We start from the raw sequence: 26824 nt of genomic DNA, 5'->3' as shown, positions 1-26824 counted from the left end.
CCCACACACAGGGGCTGGCTTTTCAACAAAGGTTGGGGTACTTTTGCATTTTAACAGAAGAAAAGGCAGATTATGTGGGGGCAGATATTGGTGGTTTGGCTGATCAGGGATGGGGAAGATGACATCTCCTCTGGTTACTTCTTTTGTGTGTGGGTGTTGGGAGGGTGGGGCGGGTAATTAGGTTTATTTATTTATTTTAATGGCAGGACTGGGGATTGAACCCAGGACCTCACGTATGCTAAGCATGCACTCTAACCACTGAGTTATACCCTCCCCCCTGCCTCTGGTTACTTCTGACTTCTCAGTAAATAGAAGGTGAAGTCATTAGTTTGCTACCATTCTTGGTCAGCAAAAGACATCCAAGTTGGGTCCTGCCCAGGGTAACAGGGTGCTTCCCCTGCTGGGAAGAGCCCTGAGGCTTCCCGATCCCAGCAGGGCTACAGAGGCTCTTTGAGGGAGAGTGAGCCTCCCCTCATGATGTCCCCTGGGGTCTGCCTCTTTAGTGCACACCCACTTTTCCAGCCCTCATACCCAAAGCATGCCCCTCCCTGCACAGGGCAGGCTGGCTGGGCTCCAGAGAGATGCCCAGTCCGTGTGCTGGCACTAGCTTTCCCTCCCCCACCATCCTGGTCCTTGTGTTGACCCTTGAATACCTTTCTTCAAGGCAGTTTCATTTCTGGAACTTTGTTGCCCCTCCCAGCCTCTCAGCTTCGGCCAGGGCTGTGCCAGTGTACCCACTGGGCCTCCCTGGTGTCACACCTCTGGGAGCAGCTGTGAGGCTTTGTTTCCTTTGCTCCAAGAAGGATGGGATGCACTTCTTCAAATCCATCCACGTTCTCTGCAGTAATCACTGGATGGCACTCAGAGCAACCCACAACTAGAAGCCATCTGGGTGTCCATCAGCGGAAGAATGGATAGCAAACTGAGGTGTATCCACAGAACAGAAGACACACCACAATGAAAAAGAATTACTGCTACTCACAACACAGACGACTCTCACAGGCCCAGTGAAAGAGCCGGACACCAAAGAGCACAGGCTGTGTGAGTCCTCTTCCCTGAAGTTCTAGGGCAGGCAGAACTAACCTGCAGTGAGAGAACCTAGAAAAGTGGCTGCCTCTGGGGTGGGAGAGACGACATGGAAGAGGCACAGGAGCGGGGAGCCTTTTAGGGGTCATTGTCACGTGGATGGATACATTTTTTTTTAATCCACTGACTTTACACTTGACTATATGGCGCACTTTATTAGTGTTATTATATCTCAGTTTAAGTAAAAAGTTTGAGAAAAGGGGTGAGGAATTCTCACAATTCTCCAAGTCAAGTGTTCTTAGCCTCAGTTTGCAGATAAGGAAACCAAGGCTGGAGAGTGAAACTGAATTCACAGCCAGGTCTGCAGCCCAAAAACCTGTGCTCTTCCCAGGAGTTTTATGCTTAAGGATTGAAAGTGTTTTATACAAAGTCATAACATATAAAATACACAAAAGCAGACCTGCCTTCTTGGAAGCTCGCCTTAGTTTCTCTGCAAACCCCTGGGTTCTAAGGAGCAGAGTTTGAAAACCATCACCCGACACCCAGCTGTCTTCTTGTAGCACTCAGGAACCAACCACCAGTTGGGGAGTGAGAAGAACTTTGGAGTCCCCTGTCACCCACAGCTCCCCCATCTCCCTCTCCTCTCAGCCCCAGCACAGCAGAGGACCCAGGCACCCTTACTTGGGGGGGCCAGGTGGACCACATATCCATTGCCAACGTAGATGGCCCAGTGTCTGTAGAAAGGGCGGAAAATCTCAATCAGGTCTCCAAGCTGGGGCTCTGGCTGCAAAATGGAGAACAGGGCTGTTAGAGGTGGTAAGAGACCTGGAACCAGGGGCAGGGCTCGGCTAGCAGGGTGCAGCTCAGCAGCCTCCAGCTCTCAGCTCATCTAGACGGATTCCTGAGCCTTGCCCAGCCCATCCAACGGCAATCCGACTTCACAAGCCCAGGTCCCAGACCTTCAGGGATGAGTCTGTCCACCTGTCGTAGTAATTGGCAAAGTGCGAACCTAAAACGCTTCTTCACTAGCTGGGGCCTCTGCCTCACTGTTACTTTTTCTAGGAATATTATTTATTGAACGCTTACTCTGAGCCAAGCACTGTGCTACGTGTTTGACAGGTATAGCTCAATAAATTCACACCACCACCCTATATGGTGGATACTGCTGTGAACCCCATGTTATAAATGAGGAAATCAAGACTCAGAGAGGCAAAAGAATTTTCACAAAGCCACACAGCCCATGAGTGACATGGCCAGGACACTAGGCTGCCTGAGTCCCAGACCCAGTGTCTTGAGCGTCACATTCGCTGTCAGGCAGACACCACAGGCTATTTGACTGAAGCTGCCCACCTGGGGACCCTGCCAGAGGCTGTCAAATCAGGAGGCTGTCTGGCAGAGAACTGGTATCAGACTGCCAGGCTGCTCATCCCAAGGATGTGTGTGTGTGTGTGTGTGTGTGTGTGTGTGTGTGTGTGTGTGTGTGTGTGTGTGTGTGTGTATGAGTGTGAGACAAGTGAGGGAAAACTCTACTCTGGGTTCACACCAACACTTGGATCCTGGATGTGTGAGGTTTCCACACTAAGCAATTCAGTCCTCGGTGGGCACTGACTGGGTGTCCCACAATTTAACTCAGTTCTGACACCAACTGCCGGGAGTTGGTGCAGACCCCACAGGACTGACCCCCCCGCCCCCCAAACACTACAGACATCAATTATAAGTTTCAGGTTATCTGTGTCTGCCAACCAGCTATAAATTGGGGATTCCCACAACCCCTTCCTTTCTTAGTTTGCTGGAATGGCTCATAGAATTCAGGGAAACATTTTACTTGTTAGATGACCAGTTTATTATAAAAGAAAGAAACAACTCAGGAACAGCCAAATGGAAGAAACGAAGAGGGCAAGCCACGGGGGGAGGGACTCGGAGCTCCCATGTCCCTTCCAGGCGTACCCCTCTCCAGCACCTCTGAGTGTTCACCAACACCCGGGTTAGGGGTTTTATGGAGGCTTTCTTACATAGGCCATGACTGATTAAATCATTGGCCATTGGTGATTGAGGCAACCTCCAGCCCTCTGGTCACCTGGTTGGTTCCTTTGGCTCTGAGCTCCCATCAATTTATTAGTATAAACTCCAATGTGGTTGGGAAAGGCTTATTCTGAATAACAAAAGACATTCCTCTCACCTCTACCACTCAGGAAATTACTCAGATTTTAGGAATGCTGTGGCAGGAACCTGAGACAAAGACTATATATATATATATAAATAATAACACAGCAAGCCTGTGTGGAAGTGACGGTACGTGGGTATGTGCAGGGGAAGGTACGAAGGATGCTCTCAGGCTCCTCAGAGCCCCACTCTGTTCGGGAAGAATGGCCAGAGCTTGAGAAAAGTCAGGGGCGGTTCAAGATTACTTTCATTCAATGTAATAAGGTCCCAATGCTGCAGGTTGAAGGGGCACTCCAACTTGGACCAGAATCAGAGGTGATGAGCCTCTTTCATCCAAGCCAACCTTAAACCACTTTAAAGCACCTATCGATAGAGCCCATCAGAGGTTGTTCGAGTCCCTCTGTCCTTTGCTGCTCACCCTTCAGTACAGTGAAGAGGTGGGGCCAGGGCTCTGGCCCACCTGCTCTTAGGGGACAGACTCATAGGGATCTGCCCACATCCCACCGCCAAACTCTGTCAGCCTGACTGAGAGATTCTATCAAAGATGAAGAGGTGAGACAGGAGGGAACAGGGCAGGGAATAACCATTAAAAGAATGACACAGCAATTGAGGATAGGACATACACTGGTTAGAGGCAACTTGGCCAAAGACTGCAGAAGATTCAACTTCCAGTAGACCTTAAGCCTCATTATAGGCTCACTGTAACACATCAACATGCTAAATGACACACCCACAGACACCGTGACAGTACCCAGGCTGACCTGAAAAGGACAAAATTAGGCTGGGCCCATTTCCTAGAAATCCCCACCTCTTCCCCAAACAGTTGGAATAGCCTCCCACTTGTTAGCATATGAAATTACCCAGTGCATAAAAGCTAACCACTCCCACACCTCGGTGGCTTCTCTTGCCTTCTGAGGCTCTACATTCTGTCTAAGGAGTGTGGCTCTCCCTAAGTAAGTTTACTTTCACTTTACTATGGCTCGCTCTTGAATTCTTTTCTGAGTGAGACAAGAACCTAATCTCCGGTAACAGAGGGAGCGTGGACTCCCCCGTGTATGGCCTCCCCTGGGATAAAAATGACGGGCAGTGGGACTAGCCGATCACAGCCCTGCAATGGCTATGAAGCAGGGTCGATGGCAGTTCATTTCTATTTACAGAAACATTAAAACTGCAAACAAACATCCCCTGTGGCAGGAAAACACTCTTTTCACAGGAATTTTACAGATAAACCATGTTGTCTTATTTCAGTAATTATAATTTATCTTCCCAAAAGAAAGCACCCAGACATTACTGAGAACCTATTTCAGAACAACGGACAATGGTCATAAATTATGAATCCCATTTGTTTTCTCAAATAAAAGAAAAAATATATACTAATTGTTTGGTGTGAGTTAGGGGTCTTCAAGGCTCCGCAAAGGGGAATTTAACTGAGGATTTCAATGAGTAAGCAAGGACATAAAGGGAAGGCAGAGACCCAGCCCTCAGGGAAGATACCGATTAGAAAAGGAGACAGTTTGAACATCAGTAATAAGATGTCAACAAAATTATCTACAGAGAAACTCAACTTTATAAAGGTACTGATGCAAAGTTAAAGAAGCCATACCAAAAAGCTAGGTACTGTATGACTCCATTTATATGTCATTCCGGAATAGACATCGCTATAGGACAGCAAAGTGATCAGTGATTGTCAGGGGCTGGGAGTGAGGAGAGGGGTTGACCCCAAAGGAGCATGAGGGAATTTCAGGGCAATTACACTTCCTGTACTGCCCTGTATTTGATGGTGATGATGGTTATACAATTGTATGTGTGTATCAAAATTCAGAGAACTGAACACTAAAAGGGGTAAATTAGACCTTAATTTTTTAAACACCAGGGGTTTTTTTATACATAAATTTTTAAAATTTTTTTTAAAAAATGGATATCTACAGAGGGAAGGGATAGCTCAGGGGTAGGGTGCCTGCTTAGCATGCACGAGGTCCTGGGTTCAATCTGTATGTACCTCTGTAAAATAGAAAATAGAAAAAAATTTTTAAAGGTTATCTATAATTTGAAAGCAAAAAAGCTGTAATTTTTTAATACTGAATCATATTGCCTGTCCCTTGTAAGGGCAAAAGACACACATTTCCAAATATGCACTAGCTTAAAGCATGACACCGCTCAAGGAAATTTCTTTTAAAAAGTGAAGTGGAAGGTGGCGGAGTTGCCCACAGAGCCCTGTGCACTAGTTAGAAGCAAGGAATCAATGTTCACATGACCACACGGATAATCTTTTAGACACAGTGCTGAGTGGAAAACTGAGGATGAACTTTGCAAAATACCACTTATATAAATTAACGATACCCACACACAAACCAGTAATACATATCTTATAAGAACCATACCAGAAAATATAACTTTAAAAAAGCAACAAGAAGGGGGAGGGAAATAGCTCAGTGGTAGAATGCATGCTTAGCATGCACGAGGTCCTGGGTTCAATCCCCAGTACCTTCATTAAAAAAAAAAAATCACCCAGAGTGATTTAAAAAAATAAACAGACAACAATAATAAAAAAAGCAACAAGAAAAGAATCTAAAGAACACACATTAAATTTAGAAACTAAAGCACAAATATTAATTATATGAGGATGCTAGCCATTGGAAAGATGGAGTAAGGGTTGATGATAAAAGAGAAATTTTAAAAAAAATAAAATAAATTTTTTAAATAAAAAAAATTTTAAAACCCAGAAGACAAGAGGTCTTGCAGGGGCCAGTGAGGACAGGGTGCCATGAACCAAGGATATGAATAATTCAAACTCTATCACTACACTTGAACTAGAGAAATAACTACTTAATGATACATAGGGCCAACTCAGCTGAATCAAAATTAAGAACTCAAGAAATCATGTTTTCAAATTAGAAGTATGAGAACTACAGTCCGTGGGCCAAATTTGTAACTCTGTTTATTTTTGTATGCAAACACAGAATGATTTTTATATTCTGTAATGGCTGGGGAATAGTCAAACAAAGAATATTTTGTGATACGTGAAATTATATGAAATTCAAACATCAGTATCTATTAAGTGTTATTGGCACAAAGCCATACCCATCATTGACATTGTGGCTGAGGCTAGTTTCTCTCCACAGGGCTAGGGTTGGGTCATTACAACAGAGACCAGAGATAGTAAAGTTATCTCTGGCCACTTGCAGAAAAAAATTGCCAAACTCTTGTTATGAAAGGATCAACAGTGAACTCTCCCTCACTCAGCTTGCTCCTCAGTCCCAGAAATCTGAGTGTATCTTATTGCCAAGTGGTTTATCACCCAGGAACGAGGTGGGCCAGCAGGAAGCCGGAAACTCTCCAGAGCACAGTAACCAGGGCTCTCCTACATCACACAGGCTACCACAATGGCAAAGCTGGGACTCTGCACCCACGGGATTTCAGAACAAAAAGTCTTTATCCTCTCCACAAAAGCAGAGCTACAAAGAGCTGTGTAACAGCCATTTTCCTTAGCAAGCAAACTGGGGAACAATATCTGGCCTCCGAAATTCATAATGGCAAAACAACCTAAAAAACATTAATAGGGACCAATTACATAAATAATCTTATATTTGTACTATGTACAGCCAATAGAGAGAACAGGATGGATTTACGTGAGCAGACATAGAAATAATAGGAAAAAGTAAGTTGGAACCCATTATTATCCCATTTTTGCTTAAAAAACATTAGTGTACGATGCATTATACACTATGAATGAGCTAAGGAGAATACACCAAACTGTTGTATATTATATACAGTGGGGGTTGGGATTCAGAGATTTTACATTTTATACTACATTATTTTATTGGTTTTTTTAACCAATGTAAATTACTTTTAAAAGATTTTGAGATGGGAAAGAAATCCTTCATATTGATAAGCTTGCAGTTTTCTTTTAATTGCAAAAAGTGGACATTATCTGTCCCCAAAACCTCTTGAAACCATCTCCCACCTGGAGCCTATAAATATTACCATGTTAATGATGCTTAAAAATCAGTAACACTTAAATGTAACACATAAAGCCATAAAATAAAATTTAAAATAACATAGATGGATATGTATCAGGTCTTGGAATAGAGAAAGACATTCTAAAGATAAAAGTCAAAGACTAAAAGTTTTTACAATTGAAAAAAATGTTAAAATTCTTATGATTAAAAATTTCTGTCATTGCCTGTTATGTTCATACTCCCTTTTAAGAGAAAATGACCACCTACAATACCAGCGCCCAGGCAGCCATTTTTACACCATGTGACCACTGCATCCCCGCATTTGCCAGTTGGGCTTGGGCCCCAAGCAGGTCAGCATCCTATGATCCTCCAAAGTAAATAGAGTTTGGCCAATCAAATTCTCTCTCTCTCTCTCTCTCAAAAATCTGAACCAAGTAACGGGGGAAAAAAAAAAAAAAAAGCTTTTTGGCAGTAGGAGCTAATACTGAAAAGTCATGACACAGACGAGGCAAGAGAGACCTCAGTGAATCACAGACCAAACCAACGGTGAGAAGAGAGAACATCCATTCTGACCAAGTAGAAAACCCCTGTTGACAGAGAAGAAAGCGGGCACATCAAAAACAGCCAGCCTAGTCACAAGAAGGATGGCTCACAGGAACAGAGATGCACGAACTCCAGCTGCTGAGTGCCTAGAGCTGCTGTGACCCTGAACTGCCTCCCAGCTCCAGCCCCTGGGAGGCCTAACCTTATTACAGCTCCTGTACTTAAATTTTCAAGAGAATTCCCTTACCTCCCAACATGTGTCCTTAGACCAAACCTTCTTTACTTGAGCTAGCTTAAGTGGGCTACTTGTTACTTATAACAAAAAGAGCTAGACCAGAACATTCTGTGCATTGGAAAAAACGCCACAAACTACCATGACCAACTGGAAGAAAATGACAACTTTAATATATAAAGAATTTTTACGAATCAATAAAAAGATTTAAACACCAAAATAGAAAAAAATGGACATGGTTATAATAAATAATTTTAAAAGCAGAAATACATATTACCACTAATACAAGAAAACATATTCTATCTAACCAGTAATCAAATAAGTGTAACTTAAAAAGGGTTTTGGGGAAAAATTAAAATACTAAGTATAGGAAAAGATGTGGGTAAAGACCCTCTCATTCACTGCAGATGGGAATATAAATCAGTACTACTTTTCTGAAGGACAATTTGGCAACTTGTATCACTAACCTTAAAAATATTCATATCCATTGACTCAATTTCTATTTATAGATCTTAAGGAAATCATCTGAAATGCCTACTAAAGATGTCCATCACAAAGTCACATCTAATGGCAAAACATCTGACACCTAAATATCCTACATAAAGGAATTAGTTAAATCTTGCCATATTTATGTACTTATAAACTATACAGTTGTGTTTTAAAAGTTTTATTTTAGAAGGAAATAATAAAGATCAGGGAGGAAATAAATAAAATAGAGATTAAAAAAACAAAAATTATATTTTAAAAGAGTACTTAAGGACAAGAAATGTCCATAATATAATGTTTAATAAAAAAGATTTACAATCAACTATAATTCAAATTTTTTTAAAGTTACAAAAAAGAAAAAAGAGCTTTACACAGTAGGGGAGGGTATAGCTCAGTGGTAGAGTGCATGCTTAGCATGCATGAGGTCCTGGGTTCAATCCCCAGTACATCCACCAAAAAAAAAAAAAAAAAAAAAAGTAGATAAATAAACCTAATTACCTCCCCCTGAAACAAACAGAAAACAAAACAAACAAAAAATAAATTAAATAAATATTTTTTTAAAAAGCTTTACACAAAACAGTGCTTTTTTGTGTTGAAGTACAGTTGATTTACGATGTTGTATTAGTTTCTGGTGTATAGCAAAGTGATTCGGTTATAACTGAGTATACATATATTCTTTTTCAGATTCTTTTCCATTAGAGTTTATTACAAGAGATTGAATATAGTTTCCTATACTCTACAGCAGGAACTTGTTGTTTATCTATTTTATATATAGTAGTTTGTATCACACAAAACAGTATATTGTCTAAGCTTTGTTCAAAAAATAAAATCAATGCATTAAAAAACTGGAAATATATCAAAACGTAAACAGTGTTTATTACTCGGTGGTGGAATTTGGGGTATTAATTCTCTCTTTAATTCTTTTCTAGTTTTCCAAAATGTTTTAAATACACATATATTTGTTTGAGAATCCGAAAACAAAAAAAAAAAACAAAGTAAGGCTTGACAAACATCAGTGTGTTCAATCTGGGGCAATCCATACAACTGCTATTATGTAACAAAATGAATACACACAGCAAAAGACTAGCAAGCTATACACCAACATCCTAACAGAGATTCCCTCCAGGTGCTAGAATTATGGGTGGTTACTGTGATTATTTTGCTTCCTTCTATTTTTCTGCATTTTCCAGCTTTTCTACAATGAACACTTTTAAGTTTATAACATGTGCTTGCCAACACTTTATTATGACAGTTTTTCAAACATACAGTTTGAATTTTCAAACATTCAAAATTGAAAGCATTTTTAAGTAAACATCTGTATACCCACCACCTAGACTCTGCTATTCTGCTACTGTATTTTCTTTATCACAAATAATGTCCACCTATTCATTCCACCTGTGTAGTACCTTTAAGCTCTTCTAAATGTAAGTGATCAGTGTTCTTTCTGCGAGAGGCACAGGCAAAACACTGAGGGAGTTCAGGCCGATGACAGCAGCAGTTAAGCATGCGACATGCTCTGACTCTGTGTTCTAAAACTCACTGGGTTCTTGACTCCACACTTGAACCCAGCTGTGGTTCTCTGACTTGAGCCTGTGCACAAATTACAGGAGGCATGCGCACGCGTGCAGCCCTTTACAAATGCCCCCAGAGAAGTGGTGTAAGTGGTCAACGACACACTTTGAGCATCTCTTCACCTTGGGAATGCCCACCTCTGCCTAGGAGGGTCAAGGAACTCATTCATTTGCTCATTCACTCAACAGAAGCATACAGAGCTGGACCCCAGGCACCGCCCCCAGGCACCTGGGCTGTGTCTATGAACAAAGCAAAGATCTCTGCCTTCATGGAGCTTTTGTTCAGTATCAGGGAGAGAGACAGGATTTTTTTTTTAAAGCCTTAGTAAATAAGTCATCTAGGGAGGAGAGGGACTGGCGATGACACTAGGAAAGGCGGCACTGGAGGTTTTTGTTGAAGTCTTGAAAGATGAGAGGGAACGTGTATGTCGTGGAGACAGAATTCAAACCCAGACCCTTCGCTCTTAACTGTCACACTCTACCGAAATCAGTGAAGGTGGCAGGGAGGCAGTGGCCGGAAGGGGGATAGGTGGAGACAGGTAAACAGGGACGCAGGGCAACAGAAGAAAAAGCACAGGGTGGAGGCATCTCTGGGTGCTCTTGGGGTTGTGCTAGGAGCAGGAACCCTGGGGTGGACTCCAGGCTTGGCTTTTTTTTTTTTTTTTTAAAGCTTCCAGGTGATTCTACTGTGCAGCCCAGAGTGAGAACCACAAGAGAGGAGGTATGAGCGGGGAGAGGGTTAGGCAGAGAGAGGCAGTCACGCCTCATTTTGCAGGTGGAGAAACTGAGGCTGGGGGATGAGGTCACTTACCCAGGGTCAGCCTGGAAGTAGCAAAGCAGGAACTTGAACCCCAGCCTCGTCCCCCACCACAGGGAGAAAGGACACAGCCCAGCCGGCCAGCAGAGTTGGCCATCTGCCCCTGCGTGATAAGCCACCACTCCTGCAACTCTGATCTGGGGCGAGATCCTCAGCTGTGGGCCCCGGACGGGACCACAGGAGAAAGTAAAGTCACATTCAGAAGAATTTTTCAACCCCAGGGTTGAAACAAAAAACGAAAGAATGTTTTTCTCTAATTCAAGGCCACTAGGGAAGTATTCCAATCCACCCACGCTCAGCCTCGCTTGGCCTCATCATCAGAGGTTTGCAATTTTATTCTTTTTAATGAAATATTTCAGACGTACAGAAAATACACAAAGGAGTCTCATGAGCATGACTGCTCGGTGTTTCAATCAGGATGGACTGAGTTTTCAGAAACAAGATGTGGATGAGAGCCTAGGGGCTCCAGAGCCAGACAGCCTGGATTCGAATTCGGGCTCTGCTACTGGGTAGCCTTGGGCAAGTGACCCCTCTTCTTCCAGCCTGTTTCCTCAGCTCTAAAATGAGGATAATTATAGTACCTGATTCACCACGTTGTCCTGAGGCTCAGATAAGTTAATACCTACCACTCAGCAAATCACATGGGTAGTGTTCTGTAAATGCAGTTTTTGCTATCACTGTTCTTTGGTTTTTGTGGGGTTTGTTTCATTTTTGTAGGGGTAGGTACTTCGGTTTATTTTATTTGTTTTAATGAAGGTACTGGGGATTTTACCCAGGACCTTGTGCATACTAGGCATGCGCTCTACCGTGCACTCTACCGCTAAGCCCTCCCCTCCCCTCTTTGTTTTTATTATTTTTGATTTGGAAATGTCACAGACAGCTCCAGGACCAGCTGGAAGACACCGTGGAGGTGGTAAAACCCAGCCTGAGAGCAAGTTCTCTTTGTCCCAAAATTATATGCTGTGGTAAATGTGGAAATCCCTCACCTTACCCGCTTCGGTTCTGATATTCTGGAGAAAACATCTAGAAGCTTGTGGTTAAAAAAACAAACAAAAACAAAACCTGAAGTCCAGGGTGAGCGCTCAGAAGGGGTTTTCCCAGCAGAGTTGAGAATTTTGGTGTGAAGGTTTTAGGAAGAAAAGAAACCCTCTAAGGAGCCCACTGTCAGAGGCTGCGTTTCCGGAAGCAGAGCCCAGTCCACCTGAGTCTGAAGCCCTCTCTGCTATATTGCTGTGTGACCTTCAGGAATCACTTAACCTCTCTCAGCTTCTCTGGTAAAAGAGGGCTGTCAAGACCCATCCAGAAGGGCCTTTGTGAGGAACAAATGAGATGATGGGCGTGAAAGCTTAAAATCACTTACGCCTATGAGAGAGCTGAGACCCCATGCCCCAGGCAGGGTGGGTGCAGGGAGCATGACTGGGAGGCCAGACTGGCCAGACTCCCCAGCCTCAGGCCCAGCAAGAAGGCAGAGGAGAGGTTGGGCTGACACATCACCTCTTCCCTTGTCAGCCTGTGGGAGTGGGACAGGGACAGCTTCAGTGGGCACCAGGTCCAGTCCCAGGGGCCCAAAGATCATGAGTATCCTGAAAAAAGGAGTCAAAACTCATCCGCCCTCTCAGGCTCTTGACCTCCCAGCCCCATATCTGTTCTCCATGCTGAACCTCACCCCATGTGAGCCAGGACTCCCCCTGAACTCATCTGGGAACCCCCACCCCAACCTCCGTCACCAAGCACTCCTCGGGGTTTTCCCCAGTTATCTGGAATCCTTACACCAGCCCCATTTTTACCAACCAGAAAACAGCTCCAAGTCAGTAACTTGCCTGAGTTCTCAGAACTGCCCGAGAAGCAGTGCTGGGATTATGCTCCAGGTCTGCCTGAATCCAAAGGCCAGGACACTACACCCAGGAATTCACAAAGGTACTGACATCTGATAACGACCCACATGGTGAGATCTGCCTTTACAGCACTGTACTCTTGGCCTCAAATTCCCTTGGCTCTTCATTGGCAAATTCCTACACATCCCTCAACGTCTCCACCTCCTCAATGCCTCCTCGTCCCCTCCCGAGGTCCCAGGAGAGTGTCGCTGCCCACACGGCCACCGCCCTGCTTTTCCAGTGACTGTGATTGTTGAGCTGAACCCCTGGGAAGTAGCGGTCGGTTTCCACGCCCAGCCCGCAGACTGAGCAGCCAGCTCGGTGCATGCAACATTCTCAGCAGAAATTTGCAGCCTCGACCAGCGCACTGCTTCCTTCCCCAGCCCCGCCCAGCCTGGGGCCTCTCCACAGTGCGGCTGAACCCCTGCCCTGCCTGAACCATCCGTTTCTCCTCCCCCGTCCTTTCACCTTAACCAGCCCCGCAGAGATCTGTCAAAACATCCGGCCAACTTAGAGGGTCCTAAAGGAGTCCTTAAGGAGTCCTTAAGTCCTCTAAAATCAGAGATCAGAGCAGGCCCATCAGTTTCCTCTCCATCCCAGGGAGTTCGGGGAGCTGCCTTAACAACAGCTAACATTTGTCAAGCCCAGAGTGCCAAGCATTGGCACACTCAGAGTAGGGGTGTGGGGGCTGAATCCCCTGGGTGCAGGCAAATAGGGGGGAGTTGCCGCAGAGAATTTTAAAACAATAATAAGACATCAAAAGTCAGTCTGCTGTTCTCATCACCATGTGCCAACACTTTTAAACAATATTAGTGGTATCCGTCTAAGTTCTAACAGATGCAGTTAGTGTTGAGATTTAATAATATATAAGTGAGATAAACAACAAGTTTATACTGTATAGCACAGGGAACTATATTCAATATCTTGTAGTAACTTATGGTGAAAAAGAATATGAAAATGAATATATATGTATGTTCATGTATGACTGAAGCATTATGCTGTACACCAGAAATTGATACAACATTGTAAACTGACTATACTTCAATTAATATATATATACCAACAACAACAACAATAATAATAATAATAATATATAAGTGAGCTTTAAATTAGCACATTTTCATTTCTCATTCTTTGATAAACTTAGTCTTCTACCTGGAAGCTTAATCAGAGAACACTCAGTGATATGGTCAACCTCCATCACACACAGACTCAACTACATGTGTCTGTTCCAACAGTAAGTTCTGAACGGCCCAGAATGGTTCAAGTTCACTTTCCACAGGGCTTGGGCCACCAACCCCTGTGGTCCTACATTTTCCTGTGTTTAAACAGAAGAGAGTCTGCTCGCCCAGGGCCAGAAGAAACCAAAAGAAAACGGTTGAAAAGTCTGGATCAGCTTCACCAAGAACTAGACTCTCATTCCAAAGCAATGGATTAAGTAAATGTCAAAGTTCACCATCAATCAGTCACTTTCTCTGATTTTTGCAGAAGAAAAACTTGAAAGCATTTTGTCAAATGAGATAAAAAGTTATGATGAATTTTCTGGCGAAGATGTTTTAATGAAAATGTTTCAAATGTGGAGTCATTTAAAAAACCAGTGTTTTTTTTTTCTAAAGACATAGGCACTATTGCATTTCCAGGAATTTATTATGAAAAGGGATTTTTATGGGTTTCTGACAAACTTATCCTAATGGTTAAGGCTTTTTCTATTTGTATATCTGTTGTTTCATATGAGAGAAGCTTTTGAAGTTAAAATTAATAAAAGGTATTCTTCAATCAATTGTGAGCAAACATGGACTGACAGATCCAGCTTGACTGAATGTTGAAAATGAACATGCAAAGAAGATGAATTTTTCCAAAGTCAAGGACAACTTCAGAAGTTAAATTCCAAAACAAAAACTGTAATTTTTTTATTATTCATTACTGTGACCAACCTATATATATGTAAGAATAAGTTTTCTTCCAAAATACATTAATGCAATTAAAAAATATAAATCCATGACTATTTTCTCTTTTTCTGTTTATTTTAACATTGACTTTTTTTTCATTTTTTTACTTTTTCACTGGCATAATTTCATGTACAAGGCTTAGTAGAAGAAACTTACTTTCTTTTCTGGCCATTGTTACAATTCATTGCATGATTATTACTGAAAATATTGCTGTTAGATAAAAGAGAAGGATATGTTTAAATGACATATCCAGGCATCACATATGCCAAGAACACCCTAATGCCAGGCACTGTGTGAAGCCCTTTACATGAATTGAGATAATAATAATACAGAAATAATAATAATAATGAGTTACAGCTGAGCACTTAATATGTGTATGAAGCACTGTTCTGCACACTTCATAAGTATTAAGTCATATGACCCTCACTCTGGGGAGCAGAATGGATCTGAAATTTGATCAAACTACAACAGCTATTGGCTCAGCAGGAACACAATCCCAGGTGGGTCAACCTCAAAAGCAAGGGCTCAGAACCTCTTTGCAGCGGGTCCTGCTGGGTTGAAAGGGCACATTGACTAAGCCCCTTTCTGATTTCTGAACCACATCACAGGTTAGAAATAGGAAAAGTGGGAGCTGGAAAGTTGCTGGCAGGGCTGGTCAGGAGGTACCTCAGCTGAGACCAGAAAAGGCACCTGCGGTCAGACCAGTGCAGCCCATGAAGGTGTTGGTCTGACTCTGGAAGGCAGCACAGGGTCTTGGAGGAGCGAGTCTCCCCTTGCTGCCTCCCTGTTCCTGTAGGTCCTGCCCTCCCGTGGGCCTGTTTCAGGAAGGGTGGCCTCCAAACCTGCCCACACAAGTACTGATACTGAGACAACGCCAAAGGGCTCCAGCTGACCCACATCTGACACCTGATGCCCAGCGGCTGACCAAGGGGTGGCCCCTACATCCTCAAGGATCCTCTCTCTGAAGTGATAACTCGGGCTCCGGAGCGAGTGCCTACTGAAACACGGTCCCCACCCCTAGCCCACGACAGCCCCACACTTACAATGAGCGCGCGCATCTTCTTGGGTGACGTCAATCCTCAATTTCAGGCAGGAGTTGGCTTTATCAGCTGCGGAGATGCGTGAAGCAGGGGGAGCAGGGATTCGCTATGTCATTAACGGGAAACAGCGTCCCCAAGACCCCAGGGTCACTGGCTGCTGGTGGGCAGACCGAGCGCGATTGGTCTCCGACCCCTCAGGGAACAACTGCCTCACTCCCTGCGAGTTCCTCCGCCCCTCTCCTTATCCCTGCACTGGGCCTCGAAAGGATGAATCCCTTGAAGGGGGCAGGGAGGCTCACCCGACACCGGAGAGGCGGGCGGCGCAGCGCCGGGGAGCGCGATCGGTGTCGCCTGGGCGCCCCAGAAAGCCAGCCGAGCCGCCCGCGCGCCCCGCCCTGCCTCCCGGGCCCCTGAAGGCGACGCTGCTTGCAGCTGCTGCCTAACTTCTTGTCTCCCGCCTCACCAAGCTTCCCCATCCCCCACGCAGCCTCGGGGACCCGGAGAGCCACCCCAAGCCTTCCTTAAGTCCCGAAAAATACCGCTCCACCCACCTTGTGGACTTGGGAGGCAGCGCGACCTCCACGGCAAAGGGAACCGGTTAAATGGCCGCAGAGTTCAGACCAGCGTGAGGTCGCCCGGCCCCTCCCCATGTGACTAATTAGAGTCTCCCAGAGCTCCCTGTCCCGGGCAACAGGGACAGCCTGCTCCAGCCTCTAGGACACACAGGCCAGGATGCCCCCTGTTCCCTTCAAACCCTCCTCTGCCCCTAGTCGCCCCCGAACCCAGCTCAGGTCCACCTCCTCCACAGCCAGTCTACACCGGTCCTGCAGCGCGCTCAGTATTTAAGATCGTGTATACACATCACACTGGAGTGTAGTCAGTTTGTCTGTCTCCTCCACTCAAGTTAACTAACCTCGTCAAAATGCAGTACTGTCCTTATTAGGAAACCTAAAAGTCCACTAGATGTCCTTTAAGATCACAAACACACTGGCAATTTGGTCCCTTTTCACTTTGTTTCTAAGAATAGAATCTGTTGTTTTGGATTACTATCTGAGAATTTCATGGCTTCACCCCTGGATGCAGGAGATAAGAAAACATTTAATTCATACTTTTTATATTAACCAATGTAGCAAAAAATAAAGCTCACACACAATTAAGTTGCCTTTTCTTGCATGAATCCTGCCTGAATAAAACAATGAAAGAAAAAGAAAATTAACAGTATATACGCCAATTTGTAAATGAATGAATATTGAAATGACACACATTGTGAATATATTTTAAGGTCTTATGTAGCTTTAATTCTTCTGCTTGTTCTGTGGTTATGTCTAAGACTATAGTATATGATTCTCTTCAAAGTATATCAAGTGTTGTGAATGCTTTGGTTCAGATGTGTCGAATTAACAGTAAAACAACAAATATGCCACTCAAGAAAAAAAAAAAGCTACAGTGGGCCCAACAAGCACATGAAAAGATGCTCAGCATTGCTAATCATCAGAGAAATGCAAAGCAAAACCACAGTGAGACACCACCTCACCCCCATCAGAATGGCTATCATCAAAAAGAACAGAACTAGTAAGTGTTGGCAAGGATGTGGAGAAAAGGGACCTCGTACACTGCTAGTGGGAATGTAAACTGGTGCAGTCACTGTGGAAAACAGTAGGGAGGCTCCTCAAAAAACTAAAAATAGAATTACTATATGACCCAGCAATTCCACACCTGGATATATATCCAAAAAAAAGACAAAACAAAACATTAATTCAATAAAGACACAGGTATGGCAATGTTCATAGCAAAATCACTTATAATTGCCAAGACATGGAAGCAAACTGTGCCCATCAACAGATGAATGGATAAAGAAAATGTGGTATATTTATGTGTATGTATGTGTGTATATATATATAAAATACACACACACACACACACAGTGGAATACTATTTAGCCATAGAAAAAGAATGAAATAATGCCATTTGCAGCAACATGGATAGGCTTGGAAGGTACTATGCTAAGTGAAATAAGTCAGACAGAGAAAGACAAATACTGTATGATATCACTTATATGTGGAATCTAAAAAAAATATAACAAACTAGTGAATAAAACAAAAAAAAGCAGACTCACAGATACAGAGAACAGACTAGTGGTTACCAGTGGGGAAGTGGGGGCAATATCAGGGTAGAAAAAAAGAGTTATTATTTTATGTGATTATGATTATGGGATTATGTGAAATAATATGTGTGATCCTTTTGAAAACTGTAAAACATTATAGAATTTAAAGAATTTTTCATTCAATAAAAAATATAAATAAAATAAAATAAAATAAAAGTACAGCAGGCCCCCATTATCCACAGTTTTGCTTTCTGGGGTCCACTGAGTAACAAATCATGAGAGGCAATACTAGGGATAAGGGGGGGACTACCTTAGGGTTTGGGGCTATCTGTGGCTTCAGGCATCCTCTGGGGAATCTTGGAAAATATACCCCTAAGATAAGGGGGGACTACTGTATATTAAATTTTAAAGCCATTTAAAGGCAAGGGCCTAACAGAAAGTACTTTTAAGTCTTAAGTACTTATGGGTCTTAAGCCAACAGATGTCCCCCAAACCTGGAACAAATCTGGCACACAGTAGGCATTCTATGAATGAATGAATGAATGAATGACCAAACACAGGCTATTCCTCTGCACTGGGCTGAGATTCCACAGGGTAGAAGCAGTTCCTGTTCATCTCTATTCCTGCCACTCCTGCCTGCGCTGAGCCTTGGATTCAGGACACGTGGGCCAAATCCTGGCCCTGTCACTTGCTAGCTAAAGGGTCCAGGGCACCCTTCCCTGAGCCTCAGTTTGTTCATCTGTAAAATGGAGTGGTGATGATATTGTGCAACATAGAAGGTAATATGTAAAAACACATTCCCCAAAGGGAGAGTAACGGATGAAATGAGGCTCATCAAGTGGGAACCCAGTGTCTGGCATACGGTCAGTCCTCACTCAGGACACGTTGGCCGTTTTAATGGGAGGAAAGACATGTGTTCATCAACATCACATTTTATTTGCTGGCTCCCCAACAAAGAAAGTCAGGGGCATTATAAGTAAATACCAGGAGGTAGGATATAGCTCAAGCCAGAGCAAATGCTTAGCATGCACGAGGTCCTGGGTTCAATCCCCAGTACTTCTCTAAACATAAATAAGTAAACCTAATTATTTCCACCACCACCCCCCAAAAAAAAACAGTAAACAACGGAGCTTTATGTGCAGTGCTATTCACCCAACAAATTGTTCTGCACGTTGAGCAAGTGATTATCTGTAAGTCTGTCCAAGCCCAGGATGGAGAGTTTCGATTTTGAGGAAACCAGATTGATTTCTTCCTCTCCTTAATCTCTGCTTTCAATATTGCCCAAATATTAAAAAACTTCCTTTACTTGTTTTTTTTTTCTTCCTGTTGTTGTGCCAGGAAATACAAAACAAAACAAAAAGCACATTGAAGGCGGGGCTTTCTGGGAAGGGTTTTTACCTTTCACACCGCTCTCAAAAGAGGAGCTCTGTTAGAAAGACCCCGGACCGAGAAGCTACCACAGGAGGCAGGCACCGTCACCGGCAAGGCGGTCCTTAAGCTCCGTTCCAAGCCCATTACTACGATTTGGGTGGACAGCCATGCCAGGATCAAACTGCTATCTGCCTCCAAAGCCTGGGGTCTTTTCTGCAACCACAGCTATGGAGGATCATTCTTCTTTCTATGATGGGTGGAAAACGTTAATATTTTTTAAAAGATGTTTATTTCATTATCCTACATGCAATACTTATGGTATTTGGAAAATACATATAACAGGAAAGAAAGGGGAAAACAGCCTTGGTCCTATTATCCAAGCAGCCACTTTAAGTATTTTTGTGCATCTCCTTATATTTTTTTCTTTTCTTATTCATTTTTACATACTTTCACTCATTCTGGATATATAATTTTTCATTCTGCTTTTGTGACTTCATTATATATTATATGTAATATGTATTACTTTTTATATAAACCTGAATCCTAAATTCTTAATGACTCAGTAATATTCCATCATGGCAAGTACCATCACTTACCTAACAATTCTCTGGGAAAACATCAATATTTAATTATTTGCCATCTCTCCATCCTCTACCTTCTGAGCAGGAGGACGGCTCCTCCAGGAAAATCCATTGTTGGGCTATCTCTGAGGAAGGAGTAATTGAGGAAGTGGGAGGAAACAGCACAAGGGTGAGTGCTGTGCAGACCTAAGAGAGCCTTGGGGAGTCTGAGCAGGATGGGTGGGTACGGGTAGCGAGGCCAGGGCAGGAGGCAATGGGGAGCGGTGGGGAAAGAGTGGGTAGGCCAACCTCACTGAAGGCTAAAGAACTCATAGGAGCATTTTGGGGTAACAGGAGGGCTTCTGCTACTTAACAGCAACTCTCAAAACCGGAGTGTCCCTCACGGGAAAGTTGCTCCCTCAGCCAACTGGATTCAGGCTTTTTACATGTCTCCAAGCCCCTCTGGGCAGGCTTTCTGACCACACTAACTTCAACAGTTTGCTCTAACCAGAAAAATCAGGCTTTTATGAAAGAAGAGGAGGTTTATAAGTGTAACATCCTCCTGAATTCCCAATAAGAGCAAGAATAAACCCCTAGGGAGAGACCACTGCAAAAATGTGCAGCATAACCACCTCTACTTTCCCTTCGAAGCACATCCCCGAAATTCCAGGCTCTCTGATTCCACCATGTCTGTTAAATGGCCGGTCTGGGGAACTGATACCTGTAATGGACATTCATTCGTCTGTCCAGCAGCCTTTCATCTGGTGACACTATGTGGTTCTGGTGGATGTCCCAGCCCTCAGGCTACAGTCAGTGACCCTGAAAGGAGTATGTGAGCCAACCCAGCCCAGTCAGAATCTCTACACACACACACACACACACACACTTTTTAATAGACTGTGGGTCAAAGCCTCCTTCCTCTAGGGACATTAATGTGGGATGGTGTAACCATGGAACCATGTGTCCCTGTCTCCCCCGCGCATGGAGAAAACCTATCCTCAAGAGGAAATAATGTGGCCACTGCAGACATCATAGCCCTGCTGACATTTGAGTTCTTCCTCTTGTCAGTTTCACTTTTTAGACATCCAATTACAAGAAATGTTTCCCTAGTTACAAGTCTTTTTCTTCCTTGAGCTAATTAGAGTTGCATCTATCTTTGGCAAACTGTTTATGGTAATCAAAAGCGAGAATGTCAATGCACCAAACACAAGCCAGTCTGATTTCTTCCCATTCTCACATGGCCACTTTTCCCCACCCTAGTCCTCAGCACTCCCCCTACTCTTCTGTCACATTAACTGAGTTTGCCGCTTCCCTACTAAACTGTGATGAACTCAGTGGTACCTGACATACGATCAGGGATGGAGAGGATGGTGGCCTCTCCAGTGTATGACCCCTCCCAGTGTATGTTTCAAACTAGGGAAGAAATCTTTTTATTGTAGGGCTAAATGGGTTATGTCTAGCAGTTAGTCAATATTTGAGTTCAATCCAACTTCCCTGCTGCTTCCAAGGTCACCAGTGAAAGGAGACGCTTTCAGTAGAAGGCTGCCTCACCCTACTCCAGAAGAGGAAACACTTAACCAGTTGGCTCCAGATGGGGCAACCAAATGCAAGGGCTACACATTCAAAGGCCCTCACATATCCATTACTATAAATATTGTGTTCAATCTGAGGTAATACCAACAGCACAGCTTTCTCCAGCACTATGCTAGTAAGAGACGAGTTCGGTATTGTCTTGCAGGACAGAGAAAGCTGACCCGCTCAAACCACATTACCACTACCAACTCTGACACCAAGTTCTCATCCCTTAGAAATCCTACTCGCTTTGCCAAGCCCAAATCTACTTCACAGATCTTCCCATATTAAAGAGCAGAGAAAGAAAGCAAACACAGACAACATAGTGCTGTGATCTTTATTCCATTAAATGACCTTAAAACTAAGAAACAGAAACATGCTTTTAATACACTAATAGCATAATCTCATCCCATTGCACTTTTTAAAAAAGTATATTAAATTTTAAAGCCATTCAAATAGGGTCTAGAAGAAAGTGCTTTAAACCAAATCATTTTTTAAAGAAAAAGATAAGAGAGGAAAAGTTATATATGCTCAAAATTAACTCCTTTAAGGCTTAAATCCATGACACCATCTATTCATCTAAACTGGGAAGCTTTGGGAATCAAATGCAACCTTCCCTTGGTCATAAGAAGACTACATTTAAATTTTAGTTCTGGCACATGAAATTCCTTTCCAAGGAAGAAAAATTTCTCCTAAAATCTTTCTGCCCTTAAATCTATCTTGAAAAGGCCCTGACAAAGGGTATTTTGTCACTGAATTTCAAAGTTATGATCGTTTCCTTCATTATTTTTATTTATGGCTTAAGGTTTTCTGTGCATGAAAGACTTAGGGGTTCCAGTCACAGTGTTGAATTTTGCTTTTTAAAAGAACTTTCAAAATAGTTTCTTTAATCATAACTACATCTGTTATTAAATAGGATACTTGTTCAGAGAACAAGTTCAGATACTTTTTCAGAGAAGGCACTATGACATCCTAATTTAGAAAAAACATTCTTAAGCTTAGACAAGCCTATAGATTACAGGCATCCTTATTTCTCTGAACACCGTATGTAAACTCTCAGTGACTGCATCTGGCAGTAGACCACCGATTCTGAACCTCAGGTAGAAGCCGTCCACTTGCCTCCAGACAGTACTGAATTGCACTTTCCCATTCCATGGAGTGGTCTCTATCGCCGCGGTCTCTGGACCACCTGCTATGCTGTTATAAAAGTGGTGATTCCACGGCCACAGCTCAGACCCAGACTCACTGAGGCAATCCCTGGGTATAAAGCTGGGAATCTGAATGTTTTTAAACACATCCCAGGGGTTAAGTCTTATGCGCTCCAAGATAGCTTTTTGGGGAGCAACCATTACCCAAAACAGAGCTACGGTATGGTTTAACAGGAGGAAAACTATTCAATTGCAAATGGCTCTTACAATAGGCTTCTGAATGTCATTTTAAAATGTCACTTAACACAAGTAACTTGTAGTTTAGTAACTGGAGCCTGCCTTCATTATGCCCTTATTCCTTGACTAAAATTTTGTGGATCTAAATGGAAGTCGGAATGATGCAGCCTATGTTGGCTGACTTAGATGGTAGCCATCCTAAATAATCCTAAATTGTATTTCAGTAGTTCTATGGGGGAAAAGAATTGTTCTATGAAGATGGTCATATTAAGTCACATTATTTAAAAAAAAAATCTAAGGAAAAATAAAACTATTTTTTTATCACTTTTGCCTGGACCTAAATCAACTATTTAATTTCTCTATAACTCATACATACTCATCCAAACTCATCCTAAGATACTATTTTCATAAGCCAGGGAGAACGCTGGGTATGCCCTGCTAAAGAAACGCACTGCCCATACAAGGCAGTTTGTTTTTTCTCATAAAGAATTTTACTTTATGAAAAAGAAAAAAAGAACAGGTAAAATAAAAACAATGTTCACAGGCAGCTTTACCAAGTATGAAGTAGGTGTTAATACATAAACCTCCAGGGGACAAACCAATTTCTTGGCATACTGCTAAAATAAGGTATGACTCTGAAGATGTTTTATAACCACACAAGATTGGTTTCCCTCATCTTGTCTACACAAAATATAGAAAGATTTCTCAGTGAAAGAATCCAAATTTTGACTCTATTATTTTTACTATAAGATGCTAACTGGAACTATTAAAAAAAAAAAAAAACTTAAAAAAATACCCAAAAACCTAACATTTAACTCCTCCTAAAATGAATTCTCATAAAAAAATTTGAAAACCTTTTATATGTTAATAGGAATGTGTCCCACATCATGTTAGGAATGTGCAAATTAAAAATGCTTACATGGAAAGGCAGGAGCGGCAGAGTGACAAACACCAAGCAAAAAAAAAAAAAAAAAAAAAAAAAACCACACCACCTAGCAAAACCTTCACAGTCCTCAGTAATGTTCCTGACCCACAAATTAAGGCTGAGGGAAGGGAAAAGACATTCTTTTCAATCTGATCATACCTCCCCAGGACTACTGGCAGCCAGCAATGAGTATGCATCTTTTATTGGAAAAGTTGATATAAAATCATCAATTTGCTGTTAAAACAGGCCAAAGGAAATTCATAAAAATCCTCACTGAGACAATTTTATAAACAATTTCCAGAAACAGAATAAATTAACCAACAAAGATTTGGGGAGGAAAAAAAAAAAGGCTTCTCCAGGGTAATCAAACCAAGTTACTCCTTTAAGATCAAAACAGAAATGATGAATTTAAATAGTAACTAAATCCTAAGATTTCATTAAACCATACATTATCACATATTCTTTATTTTTAAAAACCTAATAGTTTAGTATTAAAGTTTTAGACACAGCATCTTTTTCTCACCATTATAAGTGGGCTCACTCTAGACAACTGTTCTGAAATCTATAAATGTGCTTATAGAAAGCATTTAAACCCAAGTATCTTCAGCACCTGCAAGGCCTTTAGCTAATAAGTATGAACTTTCAGGAAGAGGCCACCTGAAAATGCACCAAAATTTCAAAACTAAGCTTTTTAATTTAACAAAGTTAAGCATCACCGATATGCAAGTTAGAAGTTTTAAAAACAAGCTGGAATTTTTCTAAAACTTAACAGTGACAATAAAATAGCAAAAACTTCAGGGCAAGATGGTATGTAAATACGAAAAAATATATAAAACACTTGAAATTAATTCAGAACTTATAAAAAAAATACTTGAGTGGTAAAGTATTAATATAAAATAGTCAACATTCTTTGATAAAGGGAATACATGCCAGAAGAGACTTTCTTTTTTCCATGTTCCTTTTATACTTCATGTACATAGAATTTACGCTCAGAATCTGCCCAAAACTTCCTACCTCCCTTCCACAACAAACTTAAAATTATCTTAAGAATTAAGGCTCACATACCTGAATGTTTATATAAATACTTGCAGGCAATTTATGAAGTTTTAAAATCCACAAAAATTCACCATTATAAATCAAAGGAAAAGGCAAGTAATAGACAAAATTTTTTTTTATCAAGGTAAATAAAAAATCAATCAAGGTAAATAAAAAAGAATTCTTAGATACTTCAAGATATTATACGTCCATATGTAAGTGGGACTTTGGTCCTTACTAAGCCAAAGTTATTTTAAAGCTACCAGACTAGTCATGTATAAAGTTAAGTAAAAGATGAGCCACTAAATAAAACTGTTTCAGCTTCATTATTAGAAACATTAGTGCATAGAAGAATGCAAATAAACGTTTTGGATGAAGACCTGATTTACTGCTAAGCCACATGAAACAGGACATCAATTAAAGGCAGTATGTTTGGTAACGCCTTTCCTCTAATCCTTAATAAAGTTCTGTTCTCATGCAGAACTCTCAAAAACAAAATCTCTCAAATGACAATTGCGCATGAGTTGTGTAAAACATGTATATGTATATAAACCTACATCAGTGAATCTGACCAAGGCACAAGTTCAAGTGACTTATCAGAGGTCACGTGGTTCATTTAAACTCAAGTTTTTCCCCTAAAGTATTAAGCTCATTCCTTTTATTATGAGTTACCTGGCTTTTCAAGGCATGTATGACTCTTTTCTAGAAAGAAGCTATAGGAATGAAGGTTAAAAAAAAAAAAAAAAAGTATGTTCTAACAAAACTGCCATCCTGTCAGGTAACAGACCTTAAATTTCAGTGTATAGTAGATTTAAGTATGATATGATTTTTCTATCCTACGTGGCAAACAATTCTCTAATATTATACGATCTTAAAAAATAGAATGGCATCATTTTCAGTCAGTCTTTAGTTCTGAAGCTTCTGCAAGTTTTGTAAACTTTTAAAAAAGGAACCCTTCTCAAAAGAGTAAGGTACAAAAGCACTAACAATTCCCCCCAGAACAGCATCTTTTATGAGGTTATCCTCAGTCCCCTCCCTATCATGTCCTCAAAAGCATGGATTCAATGAAAAGGCACTAAGTGGCACATAAAGGACTTAAAACTGCATTTCCATTTTTTCCTTTAGCTTTTTCCCCCATAAAGTGCACAAAGCAGAGAGTAATAAGAAAATAGACACAGGCTTGGATCTATATCAGCAAGGGGAAGAAATGCTTCCAAGAGAAATGGAAGTGTGTTTAAGAATTTGAAACCACAGGAAAGGTCTGCTCATTTATTGGTGCTGTGTTTCAGCTCTTCCCAGATGGTCCCAGGTCTGCGTTCCTCTGGACCTGGACCTGTGGCCGTGGCAGGAGCCCAGAAAGAAGGCGCTGGCTGGGTTCTTTTTGGATCCTCTTGTTAAGATGCTACTGAGCTTTCTTATCAGCAGGTGGTCTCCCAACAACTGCATCCCTCACAGCAGCCTGAGTGGAATTACCAATGTGAGAAGTGGCCTGCAAAAGTCCATTTATTCAACATGTAAGTTAATAAAATATAGCACAACATCAACAGAGTAAGTCATTGGAGACAGACTTTCAAAAATCTCTGTCTACACTGTCAGTGTGTTATGGAAAATAAGGGAATGAGAACGCAGGGGTCAGGGAGGCTGTGGCAGCTGCCACCTCCCCAGAGTCAGTCAGCTGAGCCTCTGTTCTGTTACCAGAGTCGGGCAGGCAGCCCTCCTAGCTTTAACATAAGCTTCTAACTTAACTGATCTGTTCTTGCTACTCAAAAAAAAGGAATCAATCAGAGTCTCAAAGATCTGTAAACCTAGAGATCATGTCAATGTCAAAAACCATTGGTCTTTTGGAAGATTTAAGTAAAAGAGATGCCATCCATTAGTAGGGCTCAAAACAGAAAATTCTGTTTATAAGTTCATATTTGTCAAAGCTTGTGATTTCAGTGAAGCAAATTAACCCTGCATGGGGGAGAAACACAGGAACTATGTCTGAAAAACATGTAGTTAAGTGTCCCATGAAGAACACAACATACGTAAGTTGCAAATTTTTTTCCATTAAGGAGTAGTTTTTAGGCAAAATGCTAGGAACAAATATGAATATCCTAGAGAGGACTAATAAAACATAAGGCCTATCAGAAAAATAAATGGCCAGGGGAAGTTTCTCATGCCTTCTTTCACTATGAAACTTTTCCAAATGGAGGTATGTTACAATAAAAGC

General features: G+C 42.0%; 2 protein-coding genes across 4 annotated transcripts in view; both read right to left on the bottom strand.

Annotated features, from left to right (window-relative positions):
• The window catches only part of PLAAT3 (phospholipase A and acyltransferase 3), a 29450-nt gene extending 13050 nt beyond the window's left edge, over positions 1-16400 (bottom strand). The window contains exons 1-3 of one of the 3 annotated variants that reach the window (XM_010957041.3): positions 16212-16347; positions 15664-15729; positions 1708-1810 (exon numbers count right to left, since the gene is read on the bottom strand). In XM_010957041.3, coding sequence (XP_010955343.2) covers positions 1708-1810; positions 15664-15678 — 118 coding nt within the window. In that variant the 5' untranslated portion in view covers positions 15679-15729; positions 16212-16347. Of the gene's footprint in view, positions 1-1707; positions 1811-15663; positions 15730-15959; positions 16122-16211 lie in introns of those variants that run through there. The other 2 variants (XM_045518101.2, XM_074371852.1) reach the window with 2 other exon arrangements.
• A 5190-nt stretch (positions 16401-21590) lies between these two features.
• ATL3 (atlastin GTPase 3) overlaps positions 21591-26824 on the bottom strand; it is a 44115-nt gene continuing 38881 nt past the window's right edge. The window contains exon 13 of the mRNA XM_074371849.1: positions 21591-26101. Coding sequence (XP_074227950.1) covers positions 26015-26101 — 87 coding nt within the window. The 3' untranslated portion in view covers positions 21591-26014. The remainder of the gene's footprint in view (positions 26102-26824) is intronic.

The sequence above is a fragment of the Camelus bactrianus genome, chromosome 10, assembly GCF_048773025.1.
Source record: "Camelus bactrianus isolate YW-2024 breed Bactrian camel chromosome 10, ASM4877302v1, whole genome shotgun sequence".
NCBI lineage: Eukaryota > Metazoa > Chordata > Mammalia > Artiodactyla > Camelidae > Camelus > Camelus bactrianus.
The sequence above is the reverse complement of the archived record's forward strand: the minus strand, read 5'-3'. Positions and strand labels throughout refer to the sequence as shown.